Here is a 21,797-nt window from a genome sequence, read left to right as displayed (position 1 = left end):
CTGGTGTTAGTGTAGGGATGTGCCACAGAGCAGCTTTCATTACACAATAATTTGGCAGATAAACATGTAAACCTCATCTAAAGCCAGGGAATTGCTGTCACTATGGAGCTGAATCAAAAGACATTTTACGCCACTCCGTAATTAGAAGTACCTGCAGACAATAGGCTGGGAAGACTGAAGCTACACAATGTTTTTTTTGGCTGATATCTTTTCACCACACATGAAGAATCAAATCAAAACCACTACGTCATGTCTTGTATGAATTAGAGAATCAGAAGTTCTCTTCTGTCGTCCTTCTCAGGTGAATTCTGCAACCTACCCCTCTACATGAAGACAGACCCATTCTTCCGCAAGCAAGGGGAGCTGCATGACCCCTGCCCGGCTGTGCCACCGCGGGAAGCCTCGATCCGCAGCCTGACGCAGCGGGCGTATCACACCCAGGGCCGTCACAAGACTCTAGACCCTGCCAAGCAGCAGGCCCTGACCCTGGGCCACTCTGGGCTGGGCAGCTTGGGCGCGAGCTCGGGCACCGCCACCTTGCCCCAAAGGACTCTCACCATGCCCAGCTCCAACAATGCAGCAACAGCTTCCACTTCCAGCACGAGCAGCAACCCCACCAACAGTAACAAGGTGGGGGGCTCCAGAGACTCGCTGCTAGAGAGCAGCTCCTCTGCACTGGGGAGACTGCAGAAACAGAGTGTGGGGGCCTACTCCAAGTCGTACACGCTGGTGTAGTCGGTTCTCCTGCACAGACTCGCGCTGCTGTCCCACTCCTCAGCCGGCCCACTCTGGCGCTCTTCAGTCTGGGCCAGAATGGGCACGCAGCCATCTTTGTTTAAACCCAACTAATGGTGAACTGCCCAGCATCCTGTCTAATTTTCCTTGGGAAAGGTGTTCTCCCAGACAGAGACCCAGCTAACCCTACTTTTCATGTCCACATGGGACTCTATACAAGAACTACTAACTCCAACTAACAGTTCCAGCCGGCTGGTGCTCAGCTCCGCTCAGTTCTCGTAGGAGTTGCACAGCAGAAAAAAAGAAAAAAGGAAAAAAAAAAACAAAAAACAGGAAGCGATTCTGTGGTCATTTGGAAATATTGACTTTAACTGAGGAGCTGAGAGCTCTGTGTTTATGATGATGAAGACTACAATAGCCAGTATGAAGCTGTGTGGCCATCCTGTCTCTCATACGCACACACATACTGTCCTCCATAGTTTGAGTATTATTGTCAATTTGCAAGACTTCCAGTTAAGTTCCCTATTCTTACTGTATCTTCCACCCTCTTTGTGTCTCTTAAAGTCCCACATTTATATTGGCAGATTCTCTCCTAAAGGTGATTCCAAATAATTAAAAAAAAAAATGATTCAGGTTCACTTCCAAGAAGGATGAAACTTCTACCACATCAATGTTCTCCACACATCGCTCTGCAGCTGAACAGCGTCGCAACTTTTACAAATCATGACAACCCAAATGAACCAGCTATAATTTCTCACATTACAAATAGAGAATATTTGGTATTATAAAGAATTTACATATATATTTCTATGTAGGTATATTATTGACATTTAAGTGAAATTATGACAAAGTATAAATTGTATGTACTACGATAGTGTAGTAGTATATGCAGCAATTTAATGACAAATTTTAAGAATGAGACAATCGCTCAATCATGAAATTTAAAAGAAGAGAAATTTAGAAAAAGGTTGGACTAAAGAAAGAAAAGTATATATGCGGGATGTTACTGTATGTTACTGTATGTGGGCCGACTAACAGGAGAGTGTATCGCTCTGGCGTGGTCAGAGAGTGGAGCTTTTCCAGCCGCGTGTCGAGATGGGAAAAGCCAGATAGGCAGCAGATCACTGGGTGAACAGAACACAACTGTTTGTGTTTGGTGGAAACAATCATGACAACAAGGCCTTCGAGGAATTTACGTAATATGATTTACTCATGAAGATATAGGCTCTTTGACTTTTTATTTTATTATTATTAATCTAGTCGCCAGCCTGAGTGGTTAGTAAATACAATAACATTCAGAAACCAAATGAGCGTCTCAGAGGATCCTCAGATAAGTTTTATGCTGCGAGGAGGTTTGCTGCAAAGTGGTTACAGACGTCACTTCCAGTATTAAGGCCTCTGTGTGCGGCGGGGATGACGGTCACAGACACAGTATTGCATCCTACCAACTTCTCAGTGCCACTCAGCCGCTCTTTGCTCTTCAAAGGAAAAGAGACACGTAGCTGAAGGAATCCCAGTCATGATGTGAATGAAGTAAAATAATTTAATGTCGAGAGATGTTATATGTCAGGGAGTTCAGTTTTGAAAAATTATATGATGTTCACTCAATTGATATCTTTGTTGTCGTCCTGTCTGAAGTACTGTAAATGTCCCACTTTCTTTATCTCCACAACCCTCCAGTTTGAGCCAGTGTACATTCACACAAGAACCTATTGGAATGTTGTTCTCGAGCATCTCCACGATAGTGTTTTGTGGTTTAGATTTTATTTATCCATTTGCTTTGTTTGCTCGTTTGTTTGTTTAGGGGAGGGGGATTCTGTTGGTCTGTTGATTTTGATTTGTAATATTCATTTTTCATTTGTTTTGGGGTTTTGTCTAAATTTTGGTTCCAGAGGCCAAACAGTACTAAAGCTATGTGGCCTGTGGCTAAAACTAGTTCAGCCAAGTGAAATCAGGGACTCGTAGCTCTTTTGGTCACACAAACTACTATTGTACTGTGTATATACTGGACTGGAGTCGGTCTGTAAACCTGGATCATTCAGGCTCCCGTCATTTCCCCCCGTTCAGATAAATTAAAGTAAAAATTCACCGCCCTAACCATACTAGATCCATCATCTCTACCTTTGTCAGTGTTGTTTATAGATTAAGTCTTGTACATAAAACACAGTTTTGTATGAAGAGCTATTTTCGTCAGAATAAATCAGGGGACACATCAGGGTTGACTGCCCCAGTTTCAAAATTGAAATAGTATCAAAATAAAAATATTTTACTTCTGAAATGGGCAAAAAACATTTTTCTTTCCCTTTATGTTTTTGATACTAATTTGTTGAATTTTTATTCTTTTTTAAAAGTCTTTTGATGTTGTCATTTGTCCTATTTACTTTTTTTATTATCATTATTTTGTATTTTCTTCATCCTCAAAAAAGTCATTGCATGCTTGCTAAAAGGGAAAAATTGAAGGAAAAAATGTATGAAAATCAAAAACTAAAAAAAAAAAAAATGTTGAGGGAATCCCAAACATTTGTTTGAGTTGCTTGTTATAGCAATTGCTTGTGTTCAAAGGTACATTTTCTATGAAAAGAAAGCAAAAACTAAAAAGATCATTCTAACACCTTGTGCAATAAAGCTATCTTTCATACGTCACGGCTTCTGTCATTATAAACAGGTTTGTTTGCATATCATATATTATTGAATTTCCCTTCTGGGATAAATAAAGTATTTTTCATATCATATGACAATGTTCAAACTAACAATCACATTGAATTAACAGATAAACAGCCACAGCGGTGTGGCAGTAACGTAGTGAAAGAAAGTTTCCCTGATAGGAGTGTCAGCAGTATGATTGGCCAATCTGTGACGGACATTCCACCAAAACACTCGGTGAAAACCAAGTTTTTCTACCTCACTGACATGACTGTGTGTTTTTTATATGCTGGAAGACACATTATGAGCAAAATAAGCCGTCGGCACCATGACTGAGCATTTTCACTTTGAAGCTGCAGTGTGCTGATGACGGTTTAAAACACACAGATCCAGACTTCCTGAGTTTTTTATGTCACAGACCTTATGACCAAATCCCATCAGTTTGCAGGTTGGGACTTTCTGTGTTATTATTCAGAATCGTGGTTCCAACATGTAGAACTGAACTACTCCGATATTCAAACTTGCCATTGTGTAGAGCAGGGGTGGGCAATCCTGGTCCTCGAGGGCCACAGTCCTGCATGTTTTAGATGTTTCTTCCAACACACCTGATTCAAATGATCAGCTCATCATCAAGCTCTGCAGAAGCCTGATACCGATCATTTGAATCAGGTGTGTTGGAAGAGGGAAACATCTAAAGCATGCAGGATTGTGGCCCTCGAGGACCAGGATTGCCCACCCCTGGTGTAGAGCATATTTACAGTGCTGCAGAGTTGAAGGTGAGCTGGTGTGCTCAAGCTGCATTAAGTGGAGGGGTAGGTGGAGGGAAGATAGGTTTATACATTCTAGTGGAAGCAATGCTGCAAGTTACACCTGAGCCATTTTAAAGCATGGCACAATTATTTTCATGGGGGAAAAAATCTAAAGCTTGCTTTCATACACAAAGATCAGTTTTAGGGGTTAAATCAACAACCTATGAGGGACTTCAAAGTCTACGTGTAATTCTAAAAGTAAAGTATAACTTTTTTTTTTTTTTAAGTAGCAGTAGTAACAATGTCAGCTCGTAATGGTAATGCTGGTAAAACTGGTTAAAAACAAAAACATTCTAATAATAACATATGAGAATCTCATTACAGCATGTATGTGAATGTAGTCGGGGATTTATGTGTAAATGTGTCACTTATGCTGTGTAATCATGCCCCACTTACTCTAGTGATTTTTTAGATTTGTACTTCTGAAAGGTTCAAACAGACACACAACGATTTTAAAACAGATTCTATTTGCCCCTAAAATGATCGAAAGCCCCAAAACACTACATCCTGCTGCTCCCATGATGCCCGCTTACACGCCCAGTTTGTAATTCATGACTAAGACCCAGCTGATGACTTCACTATGACATCACCAGGGTTATTTTCTCAAGCTTTACGAAGCTCTGTGAGTCCTTGAGGGCATACGATGCTCTCACAGGCTCCTCAAGACGAGCAAGATGAAGCTTTATATGTAAAATCAGTAGGTTGCTGCTTTAAAAGTAGCCTAAAGTAAATATGGGAACAGATTCACTGTGAGTAATAAGCCCCCTACCTCTCTCTGAGCTCTACAGCTGAGCAGCCACAAGATGGCGCCATCACATCATCACGTCGGACCCCCCTCCACGGAGGTTAACAGATACTGTGACGAAAGTATTCTCCCAAAAGAGTGCAGTCACTCATGACGGATATGCTGTGAATAATTGATGTTTTTCAGAGTCACATGCACCAGTGCCTAAATACTATAGCTCCTACTGTGGAGGTATTTCTGCACGTCTGTTGTGTAGGATTAGTTTGTTTATTATTAAGGATGCTTCATGGAAACACAACCTTCCACGACCTGGATCATCTTCAGAGGCGATAAATCATGTTTCGGTCGGGACGACTTGTTACTGTTTGAATTTGATAAAGCAAAGAGCAGCAGACGCAGATGTATGTTCGTGCCTCGCTGTGTTTGTTTACCACGCTGTCAATCAGGAGAATACTAATAATAGGAAACCACATGCCACTGTTGCAGCTAAAACATGGATAATAACAGCCTCATGTGCCGTCAGCTGGCAGCAGGGTGTGCAAGGGCATTTCAAAAACTGCCCTCCCCTCCATTTTTACACAATAATGACATTTTAACCACCAAAACAGGACGCTTGATGTTTTTAATTCCTTGGCCTCTGTTGTTGTGACAATATTAATCTAACTGCTATTGTGTGGCTCCGCAAATTATAATCAAAACAGTTTTAACAATGCAGTTCCAATTTCATTTCAAAGTCGTCACAACGAATCGAACAACTTCTCAAACTGAAAAAAAAGGATCAATGAAAGACGCACACATGCACCACAACGAAGCGAAGGACAATTTTACAAGATTTAATTTATTAACTATTATACAGTTCACATAAGGCCTTCATCTTCAAACACTATTCTCAGTCAGACAAATTCCATGGTTTTGCTCCTGGTGCACAGTACATAAACTTTCACGTTTCAGCTATTTCACTTTAGTATTGGTTTTGTTCTAATTTCATGTTTTAAAACAGGGAGAGGCTTTCATCCGTCTCCCTCGGTGTGTCTCTTCTTTTTTTTTTTTTTCTTTCTCTTTTTCTTTTTTTTAAATCATGCACTAAACTTAAGTGGCCTTGAACCATTCACAAAAATTGTAAAAATGGACTTTCAATCATTGAAATACACACTAGAAATGTTTTCTACCATTCACTAAAGGGTGGTGTTCCCCAACATACAAATAAACAACCATTATAGAGTAGTATGCACTCACTTTTTGCTCACTGAACGGCGGATTTTGCCAAAGGTTGTGTCAGAGGTCAAGTGATGCGGTAACATTATATTCTCCCAGGAATCGCGTTATAATGGGACAGTTGCTTGATTGGTTCGGTGCCAGTCTAAATGTTTACAGCTTCGGAGCGGTTTGACAAGAGCCCTCATTTTAGCGGACTGGCTTCCAACAGCATCACGATTCCAATAGTACCAGTAATTGATGATCCCAAATACTAATACAACCAATGATCTGACTTTTGCGGTCATTGTTGCAACCAAGAACCATAACAGAGCCACAAAACCTCCAGAACTTGTAAGTACGGTCGTCCATTTCTTTTTTTTTTTCTCATCTCCACTGTAAAGACGTTGCTTCCTCTCGTAAGTTTAATGGTTAAAGTTACCAGGCCTTCATTAACAGCGCTACCACTGAAAATGTGCTGCTTGTTTTCAAAGAAAAAAGGGACAATATGCCAGCACAAAACTAAGTAACTAGAGCAGGTAAACGGCCGCAGGTGCTTCCTGAATGTGTCCCGTCCACAAATGTTTCACTTCTACTGGTCATTGTATCGTATAGCAGGACTAGCAGTAACAGTGCGTTGAGAATACTAAACCTTCTGAGTTAAAGGTCCTTAATATTACATGAATACAAAGAGCTTGGTTTGATAGACAGCCACAGCAACACATCCAGCAACCTATCATGTTTCAAGCGTTTGGTTTCCATGGACACCAGATGGTAATGTAAATTTGTGTTATGGTATGACTAGGTTACACATTCAAAATGGCAACATTTCTCCTTCACTTGACTGATGGCAGGCAAAGTCTTCTCTGGTATTAGAATGGCCTAATTAAACCAAAGTCCCTAAACATCCACTCTGATCAACCGACAGCTAGAAAGAGGACAAACAAAACTATTTTTCACATGGCTGGATGAATGAGGAACACGAGTAGATTCAGATTTCCCATTAGCCTTCAATGGGACGCCCGGATCCACCTGAAAGACAAGAAGTTTTTACAAAAGGATCTTGCTTTACAAGCCTGCGCTGATGCCACACTCGACCACTAAACAAACAATATGGACAATTAATCAATGTGGCATTTCTTCATATTTAACACTACACTATCAAAAAGTGCTTCAGATAAGTTTGTGGATACAAAAACAAGTCTGATGTAAACAAAGTTTGATCTGCCAGAGCTCTGTAGAGGCAATGGGTATGGCTGTTTGAGCTGTGAAATTAAAAACACACACGAAAACAGTATGTCAAAAAAACCCTTTTGAGGGGAAAAAAAACAACAGTGATCATTAAAGTGCATCCCTGGATGTGTTACCCCCGCCCCCCCCTTCCCTTCCCTCCCCATGCTGACCCGCTCAGGTAGAGCCGATGACAGAAACCCAAAAGGCAGACACAGAGGAACCTCTGCTGTATGGAGCAAACTGCTGCCCAAAGGACCTACAGAGGACCAGTCTATAAATCCAGTGGCAGTACTTTGAAGAGAAAAAAACTAAGAGTTTTACACGTAATAAAAACATGGTGGCCACAAATCATTTCTTCCAGCTTGGCGTAGAGGTTTTCTATTTCTTGGTAGTGTAGGATAAGAGGTGGCTGTTGACAGATGAGAGGCTCGCTGTGACAGTGACCCCTGTCCTCCACTTCTGATCTGACATCCAATTCCAGGCGATCAGAGGCTCAGAGGAGAGGAAGCTTTACCGATAATGGTAGCCTGCCCCGACGCACACAAGTATGAATACAAACGGCAGGTTGGGGTAGTTTCTCAGACACTTTCTGTCTCCTGTCTTCATAACCTAGGTTGTCCATGATCAAAAATGTAGTGTGTGCAAGTGCACATGTATTTTTTTTTTTTTGTTGGTGTTGTTTCTTGTTTCTTTTTTTTTCTTTTTCTTTTTTCTTATAGTGTGTTGGTGATAAGGTCCAGCATCATCATGGGCACACATGGTTTCATTGTCTCTCACAGTGTCTCTTGTTCAGCAGGGGAATGGTGGGAGTGGGGGTGTTGGTGGAGGGGAGGGAGCAGAGACTGCAGGGGAGACTGGGGGGTGGTGGGCGGGGACTGCTGCAGCGGGCTGAAGTGTGCGGTGGTGTGGGGGGGAGAAGAGCGGTAACAAGAGTAGGCAGAGCTCCCGCTGAGGGTGGTGGTGGGTGAGGCAGGGAGGCCTGCCAGGCCGGTGGGGGAGTCGAGGAGGGGTTGGTTGTAGAAGAAGAATGCACACTGGTGGATGAAGCTCTCAATGATTGTCTGGTAGGTGCGTGTGGCAGTCAGAGCATCCATAGTGGAGAAGTCTGGCCTCATGAGGGTGGGCCAGAAACAGATGGACAAGTTTTCACTGGTCATCAAGTTCAACCTGCTCAGCTGGCTCACCCTGAGAAAACACACAAAGCCACACCATTTTATTCATTAGCATAGTGGACACACAGTGGAAAAGTACTGGTGACTGGCAAGTGATCTGAATGCTAGACAGGGAACTTACTTGTGTAAGTGGCTCACTACATATCTAAAGACATCATAATTCTCCCTGGGGAACCTCCTCAGGACATCCTTCATGGTATACAGCCTCTGTTCTCTGTCATTGATTTCTGCAGACACACAGTTTCCATCATTAAAACTGAGAATCCATCATCACACAGTCATTTCAAGCTACAATGTCTCTGTGAACTACCATACAGTTGTTCTTGTCAAGACTAAAACACCTCAAACAGAGCAAAGCAGGTCTTTGGAAACCTTCCCCGCCCTCTTCCCTCCTAAAGAAATAATCTTTCTATGTTCCAGTGAAGACCCTCCCAGCCCAGCAGTGTTTGCTTACTGAAAGCATCCAATAGGTCCACCTGCAGAGCACAAGGCACCAGGGGCTCAGGCAGCTCAGAGAAGAAGCTTTTGAGGGCTCCAGCCACAGTGTTTATGGAGAAGTCTTTCTCCACCAGGTCTAATCCATGGTCTATAAAAGCAGAATGACAGAGTTAAAGGATCAAGGGGGGAAATACGCCCATCAGTAGCAGCTGTCATCAGGACTGAGCAATCAGTTGCATGTCACTTTCCTTTGGCAACTCTCTGTTTATGTTTTGATTAGACAGTCACATAATTACATGTCAAACAGCTGGTTCAAACAAGCACAATGAGCAACTCACCCTGTTCAAACTGCCTCTGCATGCTTTCCATCTCTGACTTGTTGCCGCTAACGCGGTACAAACCCTCTGTATTCAGGCCTGAGGGGAAAAGAGCGCAGTAGAGGAAAAGGGAAAGACGTGGGTGGGGAGTCACAGTGGGAAACAAGAAAAGCACAAACACTTCATTAGCCACTTTGCAAACAGACATGACGATACAGAAGCTGGCAGTTTCTGGAGGAGTACTTAACTTAATACACCCTTGATTTACTTTCACACTGGATTGTGGTCATGAGCAGGTGCATAGGTTCAGGATTTCCAACAATAAGCATGTTATTATAACTGATCAATAACATTAAGCTCTTAATAGATATTTAGCTCGTGCGAAAACTAAAAAACGGCCGTATTTCTCAGAGTAAAACTTTAATTTTGCACACATTCAAATGAAAAGCAGCACAACATGGATAGCTGTGATAGATGTAGGACAGAAGATCTTACCTGTTGTCTCGATAAAGCGGACACACTTTTCGATGAAGAGTGGGATGGGTCTGTCTGGGGATACTACATTCACAAGAGGGACCCCAAAGTAGTTGCTCTCCAAAGGCTTGGGAATAGCTGGACGGGGCTTTGGTCTTGTTTTCTGTGAAAAAAAAAACAGACAGAGGACTTTGTGCGTTAAATAGATGAACAGGTTTGCACTAAGTTGCACTCAATGGCATCTAACAGAACATCAGGAGCTCCTCTCACGCAGTCAAATTATCACAGTCTGAACACGCTCACTCAGGTATGACTTCAAATATTGTACGCTACCTGTTATAGTGCTGTATAGAATAGTAATTTTTACAGGCAGTAACAACACTATGAATTGACTACAAACATTTTTTGTATGAGACTACGGATAAAGAAATGAAAAGCTGAACACCCACCTTGGCTGTTCGTCGCAGGCTCTTCAGAATGTTCCTCTTTTTCGGGTCCTCACTCTCCTCATTAACAAGACTTTCGCCTTTCAGGGTGCCAAAGTCATCTTCTTTGGACTTTGGTAGAGCTCCCATCTCATCATCGCTGCCTATGAAGCTTGTGCGGAAGCTGCTGAACTTGCCCAGCCGCTTAGAGCGGTCACGGTAAAGCCGAGGCTTCACCCCGACTGCAGAGAACTTCCTCCTTCGCTCCAGAGAGCTGCTGTCTGCCTCGCTGTCTGAGCCGTTTCCATTAGAGTGCATCCTGTTAGAGTTGCGTATGGTGATGATTTTGCCTTGTGTGCTGTCATGTGGCACTGAGTAGATGATCTCCTCATTGCTAGGGCGGGGTTTTGAAACAGCATCAATGGGTTCGGCGTAATCTGAGGGATCGTAGCCCACATCCCCACCAGGGACCCAGGTAACGGCAGAGGGCAGGGAGCGGCGGTGACCGAGTGTGTCAATATATGGGTTACGGCTCACCTTCCGGAAATCAAAAGTGACGCCCGGCTTAACTCTCACTTGGGGGGGTACTTTGTTGTTGAGTTTGTTCTCAAAGTCCCTGATATCAGAGATGACAGAGATGTCACTAGAATCTAAGTCAGGCAGGTTGAAGCCCCCACTGTGAGAGGTGAGTGTGCCATCATAGTACGGTGGGGACGGCTCTACGTCATCCTCTGAATCCAGGAACATGGTGACAGGGCTGGGTGAGCTGCAGCGTGGGGAGTACACGTTTTCATTGGTGCATGCTTCAGCAACATTGTCGTACATGTGCGTGGCCTCCACAATGTTGCGCTTCTCCACCACCTCCATCAGGAAAGAATGGAACATTTCTATCCTGTGCAGACCACCTACCACCCCCCCAGATCCACACACCACACTATTGAAGCGACCCTCAATCTCATGGGCGAGTTCCTCCCCCTGGATCAGCTGCTCACAGGCGTAGTCGCTGTCAGTGAGCTCTGCCTGGCTATCTCCCACTGCCAACAGCTGAATCGGGATGATGTCCTGAACCTCACACAAGAATGCACACAAGGTCTCCAGGGAGGCTTTTCGGGAGACCGAGTACACAGCAATGTAGCCGTGTACTAACCTGCTCTTCCGCAAAGTAAAGGAGGCGTGATACGAGAGCAGAGAGAGCTCTATGGCCAGCTTGTGTCCACCAACTGTCTGCTCTAGCAACACAGAGGTGCCACTATTCGACATGGGCCTGCAGTGCTGATGCATTAGGAAAGGGGACAGGAGCTGCTCAATGTCATAGGAGTCTCCACACATTAAGCACATGACAATGCGAAGGTCTGCCTCCGGGACTGGCTGATGAGGAGAGTCTCGGAGGCCTGGAGGCTCAGGCAGGAGAGGAGGGGAGCTGCTACTAAAAGATGTGCTCCTCCTAATATCCAGAAGGCCCCTCAGCACCTGGTTAATCTGAGTCTCATTGACATTATGGCCATAGCCCACACCAGGGGAGGCAGGGTCTAAAAAGCTACACTGCAGTCTCCTCGCAACCTGCTGTCCCTGTGTTATTAGGTTTAAGGCAGTGTCTCCACCTATATCGACGTACGATCCTACGCCTCTTTTAGTGACTAACAGCAGTGATGTTGGCAGTTGTGCCAGCTGGCTATCCCTCCGACCTAGAGTTGATTCTCTAAGTCGCTCAAGGCTTTCAATCACATAAGAGAGAGACTCTTTTGAATTATACAGACAAAGACATCCATGTGGAGTGAAAGTGGGGGTGTGGAAGGAATTTACTGGAAGACGTACGTTTCCCTCAATAGGCCGTAGCGTCAATTCATACATCTTCCCGTCTAACACATACCAGTCATCGTTTGTGCAGAGAGCCCTAATCTCATTGGCAAATTCTCTGGCCAGTCCATCCTTCCCTAGTATGACAAGGTTAATTCTGTCAGCCTTGGTGTCCCCGAAATGAGCTTTCACATCAAAAAAGGGGTAGCACGTGGGGAAACGTGACGCTAAGAGTTGTTCGATCTTGGAGTCTCCACAGTGAGGGCTGCTAGGGCAGGTCTCCTTGGTGGGGTGATAGACAAAGTGGATATGTTTCAACACCAGAGCATCTCTTTCAGCAGGAAGCTTTTGTAGCGCCTTGAACCTCTGCTCCTCTCCCAAAACCTCCTGAATTGCCCCCATCTTCTCCTTGCTTGGCTTGGCATCCACTTCAAGCTCATAAAACAGCTCAGAGTACTCCAGCAAAAGCTCCTGGAAGTCTTCTTTAGCACGATCGATGATCTCCTTCTGATGGCGGTTGTACAGGTCCAAGTACTCTGGCTCCTCCAGCCACTGGTAGAACTCTTCATTCATGATGAAGCTGCGGGCCTCCTCCCAAGGTTTACCAGGGGTGACAAAGGGAGAGGAAGCCAACTTCTGCTTAAACTCCTGTCTCATCTCTGCCCGTCTGCACTCGTTACGCAGATGTTCCAGATGGGCATAAAACAGTTCCTCTGCTTCAGCAGTCTCCAGGAGGTCTGAGGGGATTCGCTCATCTTCCATGTTGTCGATGTGAGACGTGTCCTCCCATGGTGAGTCCTCCAGCACAACAAACCAGTGAGCAAAGTGTTGCTTGGACTCCAGAACTTTCTGCACCCCAGACCAGCTCAGCTGATCTATCTCATCCAGGTCAGGCACCAAAGAGCTAAGTGCTAAAGGCAGAGTGCTTAAGTATATTTTGCGACGCCTCTCAATATGTTCTTGCTTCAGACGATAGACGTGCTGTTGAAAAAGCTTCTTGCATTTAGCCGTTCCCTCCAAGAATACATATTCTTTGTACTCTGGGGAGGTGTTCATGCGTCGGCTGGTGTTTAACCAGGTTTCATTGTGATTCTTTACTATACGGTTGATTAGCCATTCATAGCGATCCTTGGCAGAAGCTATCTGCTGGCTCTGGAGCTTTAGGGCCTCAAAGTAGGGAATGATCTTGGGCTTGCCCCTGCTTTTATCAATGAGCTGAACCAAAGTGAGGAAGGCAAGGTCCACGTTTATGTTTGAGCGAGCAGATGTCTCAACTACTGGTAGACTCTTTTTTGTGATGGCAAAGGTATGTGCATCTTTGATGTAACGCTCAACTCCTTCATCACATTTGGTGAGGACCAGCACAATGGGCTTCTTAGTCTTGCTAAGCTGACCATACAGGTTTGTGACAAATTTCAGCTGGTCATCAAAGTTACGGTTCATCCCTCGGCTCACGTCAACACAAAGCAGGAAGCCATCCACCTGCAGCTTGCCTTCTGGCATTTGTTTCTGCTCAAAGTCTTGCTCCAGACCCAGCTGATCTGTACAGAAGTACATGAGCTTCTCTGCTGAAGCCAGCTTGGTTGCGGCTGCCCGTTTGATATAGGGCTGCATAGCAGTGCTACGGTGTGGCTGAAACGTCTGGTCATCAATGAATTCAGTTTGCTCCACAACATGCATCCTGCACTCGGGCCCCTCCTCCAGAACCCGTGAAACCTCCCCCCAAAACAGAAAGTGATCATTATTAACCACTCGACCCCCAAAGTCACTGGTGCTTAACACTGACGTGTGGTCCAGGTAGAAGTCATCAGCACTAGGTCGCACAAACCTATTACACAAGCAGGACTTGCCAACCCCACATTGGCCCTTCTCTTTCTCTGTTCCTGACAAACCCACCACGATAAGGTTGTAAATGGGCGATCGTGCATCTTGCTTTTTTGCCATCATAGCCTCTTGACACTCATCCTGCCATAAACAGGCACTGTATAAAGGAGTTCACTTGACTGTTTGTCCATAAAGTTGCTGATCCACAGAGGAGATCAGATTTCTCTTTCTTCTGCGGGGCTTCAGTTATAATGAATAGCAGTGCAGTGATATGAGCAGAGGGTTCTTTCATTCATTCCTTGTAGGAATCAGATCCTGTCAAAAATAAAGAAAAAAAAAAGAAATCAGACAAACTAAACAATCAAACAAAAATACATTTTGAATCAAGAACAAAAAAAGGAAAACCAGTAGTAGGGCTAATGCCAGACCTTAGGACATATCAAGAAACTGTGATATAAAGTTAGGCTACTTTATGTGGTAAAAGGCATACTCAGACTCGCATAAGGCCTTTTAATACATACGTCCTTCTTAATTATTTAGTGATCTGTAATAATAGCAGATTGTGAGAAGGACAAGAGGCACATTTTAGTACATTTTGTGCTGATTCCCTTTGTTTAGCAAATGGTACTGAAGGAATGGACCCTTCTATGGTAAAGGCTATGAATAATATTCAAGAGCAAATCATGCTGGCTGTTTGATTGCAAGACAACGGCCTTGATCGTACTTCAAGTCTAATCATTTGCCAGAAGCAACTAATGATGATTTCTGTAAAATGAATGCTTTGACATCATTATTGTAGCCGTGAATTTGTTATCAAACACTGCTGTAGTTTTTGCCACCAGCAAAGCATATTGAAGACAATTACACCTATGCCATTCAGTTGTTATATCTCCTGGCAGGAAATATAGAATTAAGTAGCAATGAAGTGATAGCCAAAGTAAAGTAGAAAACTGTTTCAGTCGAGTAAAAGAGAAACACTAATTCTCGCAAGTCTCATTAAAGTGACAGCCAGATGTATTGTCCATTCGAGGTTTGCAGCTATTATTCTGTCTGATAAAACTAATCTTGTTATTACTTTTTCAAATAATAATCATCATTCATCACATTTCCCAGGGCCCAAGGTGACGAATTCTATGAGGCTTTTTTTTGGTGAAATCTTATCTCACTTTGTTTATCAAAATTGCTGAGTAATCTTTCACTGAATGTCTAATTTCATTTATTAATTTCAGCGCTGGTCCGCTGATGTCAAGTATCAATGGAATATGAAGCAAGGATCAAAACATTAATCTTAGGAGAAACATGCTGGGAGTGGTGCTCTGTAGATGACAGCTGAGCAGTGACAAGCATTAAAATGACTATGTTATAGGCACATCAGTCTCCATTTCTCAGCCTAAATGCAACGGCAGCTATCAGCTACATCTTCATGGGCGAAATGAATGAAGATCTCATGAACAGAGAGTCCGTCACATGGACAATCGATACCAAAAAGGACACTGAACTTCCCCGCCCTGGTAAGACACTCAGTGTTAACACTTTCATTTTTATAGCACTGATTAATGCTTCCATTATTACAACACTGATGCAATTCAGACAGAACAGTGAGCTCATAAGTGCAAAAAAAACCCCTGCAGAATCTCACTAATGTGTAATAAAATTCCCTGGAGTCAAACATGCTGCCACAACACATGATATATGGGGTTCTAATGAAATGATTAACCTGTTACATGAAGTGATCACAGATCAGAGGCAAACAGCTCTGGTGGGGTCAAAACCAACCATGGGCAGTCCACACCGCTCAGCTGAGCTAGGCCCTTTATTACCCACATGAACAGGCAAGTTCTTTTGCAGATAAAAACAAGCAAAGTGGCCCATCAGAACAGCCCACCAAAGCCCACCTTCAATCAATCGCGTCCCACATAACCTACTTACTTAGATAAGATTTCGTAAGGTTGTGTGTTGTGCTCAGGATTAACAGTGAACATGGGCAGTAGGGTGCACAGTGAGGGGCTGACCACGCCAGGCCTGCTGTCTACATAATGAAATTGCAGCGCCCAGACCTGGGATAGCCTACCTTCTCCACACCGACAGGCTGTGTTTAAAGGGATTTTATTTACCCAGCTGTCCGAGGGTGTAGCTCTCGACAGCTTCACAAGGAAATCGCCAATAAAAGCAGAGTGAGAGGACATGTAGGGGCATACATACCATCGCATTTCTCCCTTTCTCCTCTTGCATCTGTCAGGCCAGCGCTTGCCGCAGCCCTCGCCGCCTGATGTGCATAAGCAAAAGCCCGCAGAATACACCGTGGCTCGTATCTATTCACAGATAACACTGATTATCACTACGATTAGTGCGACGGGGTCATACGAATTAAATATCCATCAGCCATGTCCGGATTCTCGTGTTTTGCATCACTGTTATCGCTGCAATTAAAACACGGGGGGGGAAGGAAGAAATAAATATCCCGAACAATAGAGCAATCCAATTGCGTTCCTGCAAAGCGGGTTTTTTTTCTCCCAACATGCGAAATAGAGGCGTTTAAAGAGCCGCTCGGTCGTCTTCTGCTCGCTTCACCACGTTGCTTTTTCAATAATTATTCTGTCCATTGTTGTGCCTACATAATGCTGGGCCGGCCGCGCACACGAGACAACGGTGAGTTTGTTGCAATCTCCGCTGTGTTTCGGTAGAAATGTGGCCCCGGCTTGCAAGCGAAAACTGCTCATGTCCCGATCAATTTAGCAGCAGATCGCGCGTGTGAAAGTGGGATTTTCTGTCAGCTTTCCCGATAATGGCGGCGGCCCTCCTCCCCGGACCTAGTTCTCCTCTTCTTTTCTTTGGGAAAAGGGAGCTGTGGAGACAGAAGCGGCGGAGAGAGGGACTCACCCAGCGGCGCCCTCACACAACTGCAGCAGGTCGGCTCTCTGTTGCTAGCTCAGCCTGCTGCCGCTGCGGAGCTCGTTACTCAAAAGTAATCGATTTGTCAGCATTCAGGCGCCTCGTTTCACAAGTACAGCAGCGGGTATTTGTCCAGCAGTCGCTTTGAAGTCGCCACTCGTTCCTTGAACAGGTTGTTTTTCAGTCAGAATGGTTAAAAACTGCGACTGGAGCCTGTCCTCCACCGTTCAGAAGTGGTTTAATAGTAGCTGAGTAACGTTACTCTGATTTTTAGGAGTAGCGTCGCTCTCGTTAGCTTTGTAGTGACACAATTGTTGTAGCTTGTACTTTTAAAACGTTAACTCGCACATTTAAGGACCACACAAATCATTTTCACTCGGATAACTCAGCAGTAAGTAAAGTTTAAACTAGGGTATGTGCCGTTTACTTGTAGTTGGAAGCAGGTAGTTTGTATATATTTTTACATTTTGTTTTATTTTTTATAATAAACCGAACGTCATTTAGCTTGGAAGCTAACTGTTGGTATCCATAATAGAGCAACTTTTTAAATACTCTAGCTAGCATTAGCATTAAGTTAATGTTAGCTTTTGCTAGCTAGAGTTTTTTTAAAAAGTTGCTAACGTCTACTTATCCTTACCAACAGTTAGAAGTAGTTAATGTGTATATTTTTTACATTTTGTGTTATCTCTATAATAAACCAACGTCATTTAGCTTGGAAGCTAACTGTTGGTATAGAGCAACTTTTTAAAGACTCAAGCTAGCATTAGCATTAAGTTAATGTTAGCTTTTTCTAGCTAGAGTTTTTTTTAAAAAAAGTTGCCAACGTCTACTTATCCTTACCAACAGTTATAAGTAGTTAATGTGTATATTTTTTTTTACATTTTGTGTTATCTCTATAATAAACCAACGTCATTTAGCTTAGAAGCTAACTGTTGGTATCCATAATAGAGCAACTTTTCAAAGACTCTCGCTAGCATTAGCATTAAGTTAGTGTTAGCTTTTGCTAGCTAGAGTTTTTTTTTAGCTTGGAAGCTAACTCTAGCTAGCATAAATATGAGTTGCATTTAATGTACTGCACACAAATCCGTCTCCATCCTTTCAGCCCCATCTGCTTTAATTGCTAATCTAGAAATTTCTCCAAAACCTTGCCCACCTAGCAACTCATTAACCACTTAAACTGTTGATCTATTTTTAAAAATACAAAATGTATTTACTTTTTTTTCAGAAACTGTGTCTCATTAGAAAAAAAGGAATTTAGTGGCATCATTTGACCATTGTGACACTTAAAGGCAACACAAACAAGGATAAGTTAGGCCTGACCACAGCTACACACTGAGTATCAGACAACAAATGTGTTGTTATTGTAACACAACCCTACATGTTAGCAGTCTTTAACTGTAAGTGATGAAAATGCATTAAAAAAAACAACTTTCAGTACAGTGCATACAGTATGTATCATATTACAAACAGATCTCACTGTGAACACACAAACAGATGGGACTGAGGGGCCCTTGAGAGTTTCCCAAAGATCCAAAGCAAAAAAAAAAGGAAAGAAAAAAAAAATCACTTCAATAGAAATGTACTGGCAAGCAATTAAAGTGCGTCCCTATAGTCTACTCTATATATACGCTGATGAGCTGGTCTGTACAGGTTCACATAGCAGCTCCTCCACTTTCGACAGAGGCTGGCATCAGTCATCAGCATCATATCTGATTACTTTTGGCAGACTATTAACTTTAGCATTGCCGCCTCCTAGTGGATTTATAGGCTGCAAGCTGACTGACCTTTTATATCGCATTTGCAGTGAAAGTTTCATGCGGTCGCAGTTTTTACCCTCTATGAACATTTTTAATGTTTTTTTTTGTAAGTCATCCTTGCAATGAATCGTCACCTGCAAGCTTCACCTTCAGCTGCACAGTTAATTGAAAGTGAGGCCACCATCAGTCTGCTTCTGGACGACATGGAGGACTGACATGTTCACTCTGATTATAGAGTGAAACCAGGTATGCATATATGTGTGTGTGTACTGTATGTATGTGTTTGTGGTATGTTACTGATATGCATTACATTTAAATGGATGGGTGGATATGGATGCATTCTGTTTTGTTGTTTGTTTTGGTCATATATGTACCACATTTCAATTCTAATTTTTCCTCAGCAGTGTTGCAAGTAATACTAAGTTCTGCTGAGGGAAAACAAATAGAACTTCTGAACTTTTAGAGTTCTGAAAATGCTTTTATAATTATCCTGCAATGAACTGGATTGCTATACAATGGGAATCTGAGCATGTCTCATCAAGTTTCACTTTCTAGGAACCAAACATAAAGGTAATCCTCCTCTTTTGCACAAATATTTTAGGAGCCAGTTCAGTGTAATTGAAGTTGCGACCACTAGGCAGAGCCCTAAGCCTTCCGAAAAATCCTGAACATCAAGAGGAGCTGATATCGTGATAAGCTCCTACTTGTTATTGTCCTAGTGCTCATGCTACAGAGGTTGCATTACTGAACTCAGACTTCTTCCTTGTATTGACTTTCCTTAATACCAACCATAGTTAACAATCCACACACTTCAGATCACTAAATCCCCCAATAGATATGTTTCCATTTGTGTTTCTGTATTCCTGTGAGTTTGTATACGATTGTGTTTCCACAGCATGTTTATTCATGGGGTTTTCTTTTACACCTTGGTCATTTTATAAAGTAGCCTTTGTGGTGTAACAGGGATCTGGGGGATGAGAGGTGGTGGAGGTGAGGACGGGGTGAAAGGGACAGCAGATGGGTGCTGAAGGAGCTCAGCACAGATGGACAATAGGCGTCTCTACCGAGGAAATAATAACCAAAAAAAGTTCGGCGACACGGGCAACATTTAAATAGTCTCCCTTTTTAGTCAGCTTCATAATAGCTCTGCAGTAACGCGTGAAAAATGCGACATTAAGTGTGAAAGATGGGAACGAAAGGCATCAACAGACTGAAAAAAGGCTAGCATGGAATTTAGATGAGCTGGATGTGTGCTGAAGATTATATCTGATACCACCTATTCAATTTATTTGGTCACATAAGAAGTCAGTGAAGTGTGTGTGTGTGTGATAGAGAGAGAATACTGGAAGAAAAAAGGGCGAGAAACAGCCCATTTTTCACTCCACCCAAATAAGTCACCATTCCTCTGTGATTCATTGTTTAATTTAATAAGAATACCATAGCAATTTGAATACAAAATGAGACCAAAATATTATGTGTGCACACGAAGGCAGCTCATGACAAGAGGGCTCTGCTGGGCTCTCTGGATTTCTTCCATGTTATGTCAGATGTTCAGAATTAGATTTGAGTTTATAATGTGATTATGTGGAATTTAACTCAGGCAAAAGGGTTGTTGCTAAAAAGAAATTGTTGATAGAGAGACATGCTTGACTTGCTTTTGAGATGCTTTGCTAATTTTTGAGACGAGTGTTTAACAAAATTGTAAATGTGTTTTTTAAAGACAGAAGTGTGTGTAGGGACAGTTGAGGTGAACAGTACATGGGTGTGCCCTGTATGAGGAAGTTATTTTAAATCAGCTCTGTCGTGACAGATATATGTTAGTCAGTTAGATTGCAGTTCATCAAACACTGGGTTACCTGTATTTGTAAGTATATATTGTGCAAATATGGGAGGTATGACAAAGAATTCCTAAAGGTATGTGTCAGATTAGAATCAAGTACAAACCAATGTTCGTGGAGGAAGACCCTGAACATCAGGAAACAGCTAGGAAGGAAGTCCTTCTTACAGGAACTGCTAAACAAAGATAGGAACAATGATTGAAAAACAACTCAGCTGGAAAATAACACATCTTAGGTGATGAGGATGGACTTTACAAAGAAACTGTAGTTTCTTTTGAAATGCCTGGTATCTTTTTGCTGGCAGTGTGGTTCATACTAGATGCTCTAATGTGTGCAGAGCAGGAAAACCAGATGTGTTAGGAGAGCACCCTCATGTTTTCCACATGGAGGTGGTTTTGCATTCTATGTAAAAATGCTGCTAGCAGTCTTTTTATTGCATATTCTGTCTGAGATGACTGTGTGTGTAGTAAGAAAACTTTCAATGGGCTTTTGTCTCATGAACTACTCAGAGGTGTAGTTCAGACTTAAGAGACACTCAAACAGGCCTAATCTTTGGAGACTGGAGTTTAAATGACACCTTTCTGAGAGAAAAATATGCAGGGGATGCTGAATAAATTCTGGTTGCTTCCAGGGATCTTCATCTTCCTGTGGTGGAGGAGCTTTCTGTCTGGTTCGTCCTCGCCATTTTTTCCAAGTAACAGTCCAGAATAAGGTCAATGCCCAAATGATGAAGGAAACCAGAGTCTGAAGCAGCACAGGTGAGCGCCTGAGCCAGACACATGGTGCTCCTGTGGAAATATACTTCTTACTCAACATACTCACTTTTTAATTAGCCCCAACAGTAATCACATTTTTGAAGCAGGCTTTGGTTTTCACGTTATCTCAGAAGCATTTAAAGAGAAAATTAGTGTACATCAGAAAACATCATCTACAAACTACATAACCACTTTTCCAGAATGTTTCCACTCTGCACTGTTTGGCTTTGACAGGGGAACACAACAATACCCTCCATTATGCTCTAGTTAGTTTTATGGGGCAGCTAAATGATCAACTATCAGCTCATTGTACAAGCTTCCTTTGATTTTTGCTCTCCATATAAAGCTGACCTGCAGTGACGGATCATTTGAGGTAATGCAAGTGAATAGACATACAATTTAGGGGGAACACCGTGAGAAAATTAGGCAACAAAGGAGGCATGGAGGCTACATTTCAAAGAGAAAATTGTGTAAGATCATAGGGTAGACCTGATAGGATTGCTTCTTCAGATAGGTAAAGGCGGTACACCAAAATAAGATCTTGAGCGGCACCAGTCGGTGTAAGATCCTTTCAGTATTTTACCTATTTGTGCACATTACATCTTGGCGGGAGTGGGAGGGAGGGTGCAGCATGGAGATTTTTTTTTTTCCCTCCTCCCTTGAAAACTACTAATGCAGCCAGAGAGTGAGAAAGTAACTTTCTCCATCTGGGTAGCATTATTCAGATTCCTCAGTGCTGGATATTTGAT

The 21,797-nt window shown here is 42.9% G+C and overlaps 2 protein-coding genes across 2 annotated transcripts in view; one reads left to right on the top strand and one right to left on the bottom strand.

Annotated features, from left to right (window-relative positions):
- LOC103363267 (Down syndrome cell adhesion molecule-like protein 1) overlaps positions 1–735 on the top strand; it is a 55,391-nt gene extending 54,656 nt beyond the window's left edge. Inside the window, exon 33 of the mRNA XM_008289946.1 lies at positions 302–735. Within this exon, the coding sequence (XP_008288168.1) occupies positions 302–735 (434 nt within the window). The remainder of the gene's footprint in view (positions 1–301) is intronic.
- Positions 736–5,749: 5,014 nt separating this feature from the next.
- arhgap35b (Rho GTPase activating protein 35b) lies at positions 5,750–16,572 on the bottom strand. Its single transcript, XM_008289945.1, has 7 exons — positions 16,009–16,572; positions 10,210–14,121; positions 9,782–9,923; positions 9,308–9,385; positions 8,986–9,117; positions 8,653–8,758; positions 5,750–8,544 (listed from the first exon to the last, which is right to left on the bottom strand). The coding sequence occupies exons 2-7, from the start codon at positions 13,927–13,929 to the stop codon at positions 8,133–8,135; spliced, it is 4,590 nt and encodes a 1,529-aa protein (XP_008288167.1). The 5' UTR covers positions 13,930–14,121; positions 16,009–16,572; the 3' UTR covers positions 5,750–8,132.
- Positions 16,573–21,797: the final 5,225 nt, after the last annotated feature.

Source organism: Stegastes partitus, unplaced genomic scaffold (assembly GCF_000690725.1).
Source record: "Stegastes partitus isolate 25-593 unplaced genomic scaffold, Stegastes_partitus-1.0.2 Scaffold647, whole genome shotgun sequence".
NCBI lineage: Eukaryota > Metazoa > Chordata > Actinopteri > Pomacentridae > Stegastes > Stegastes partitus.
The sequence above is the reverse complement of the archived record's forward strand: the minus strand, read 5'-3'. Positions and strand labels throughout refer to the sequence as shown.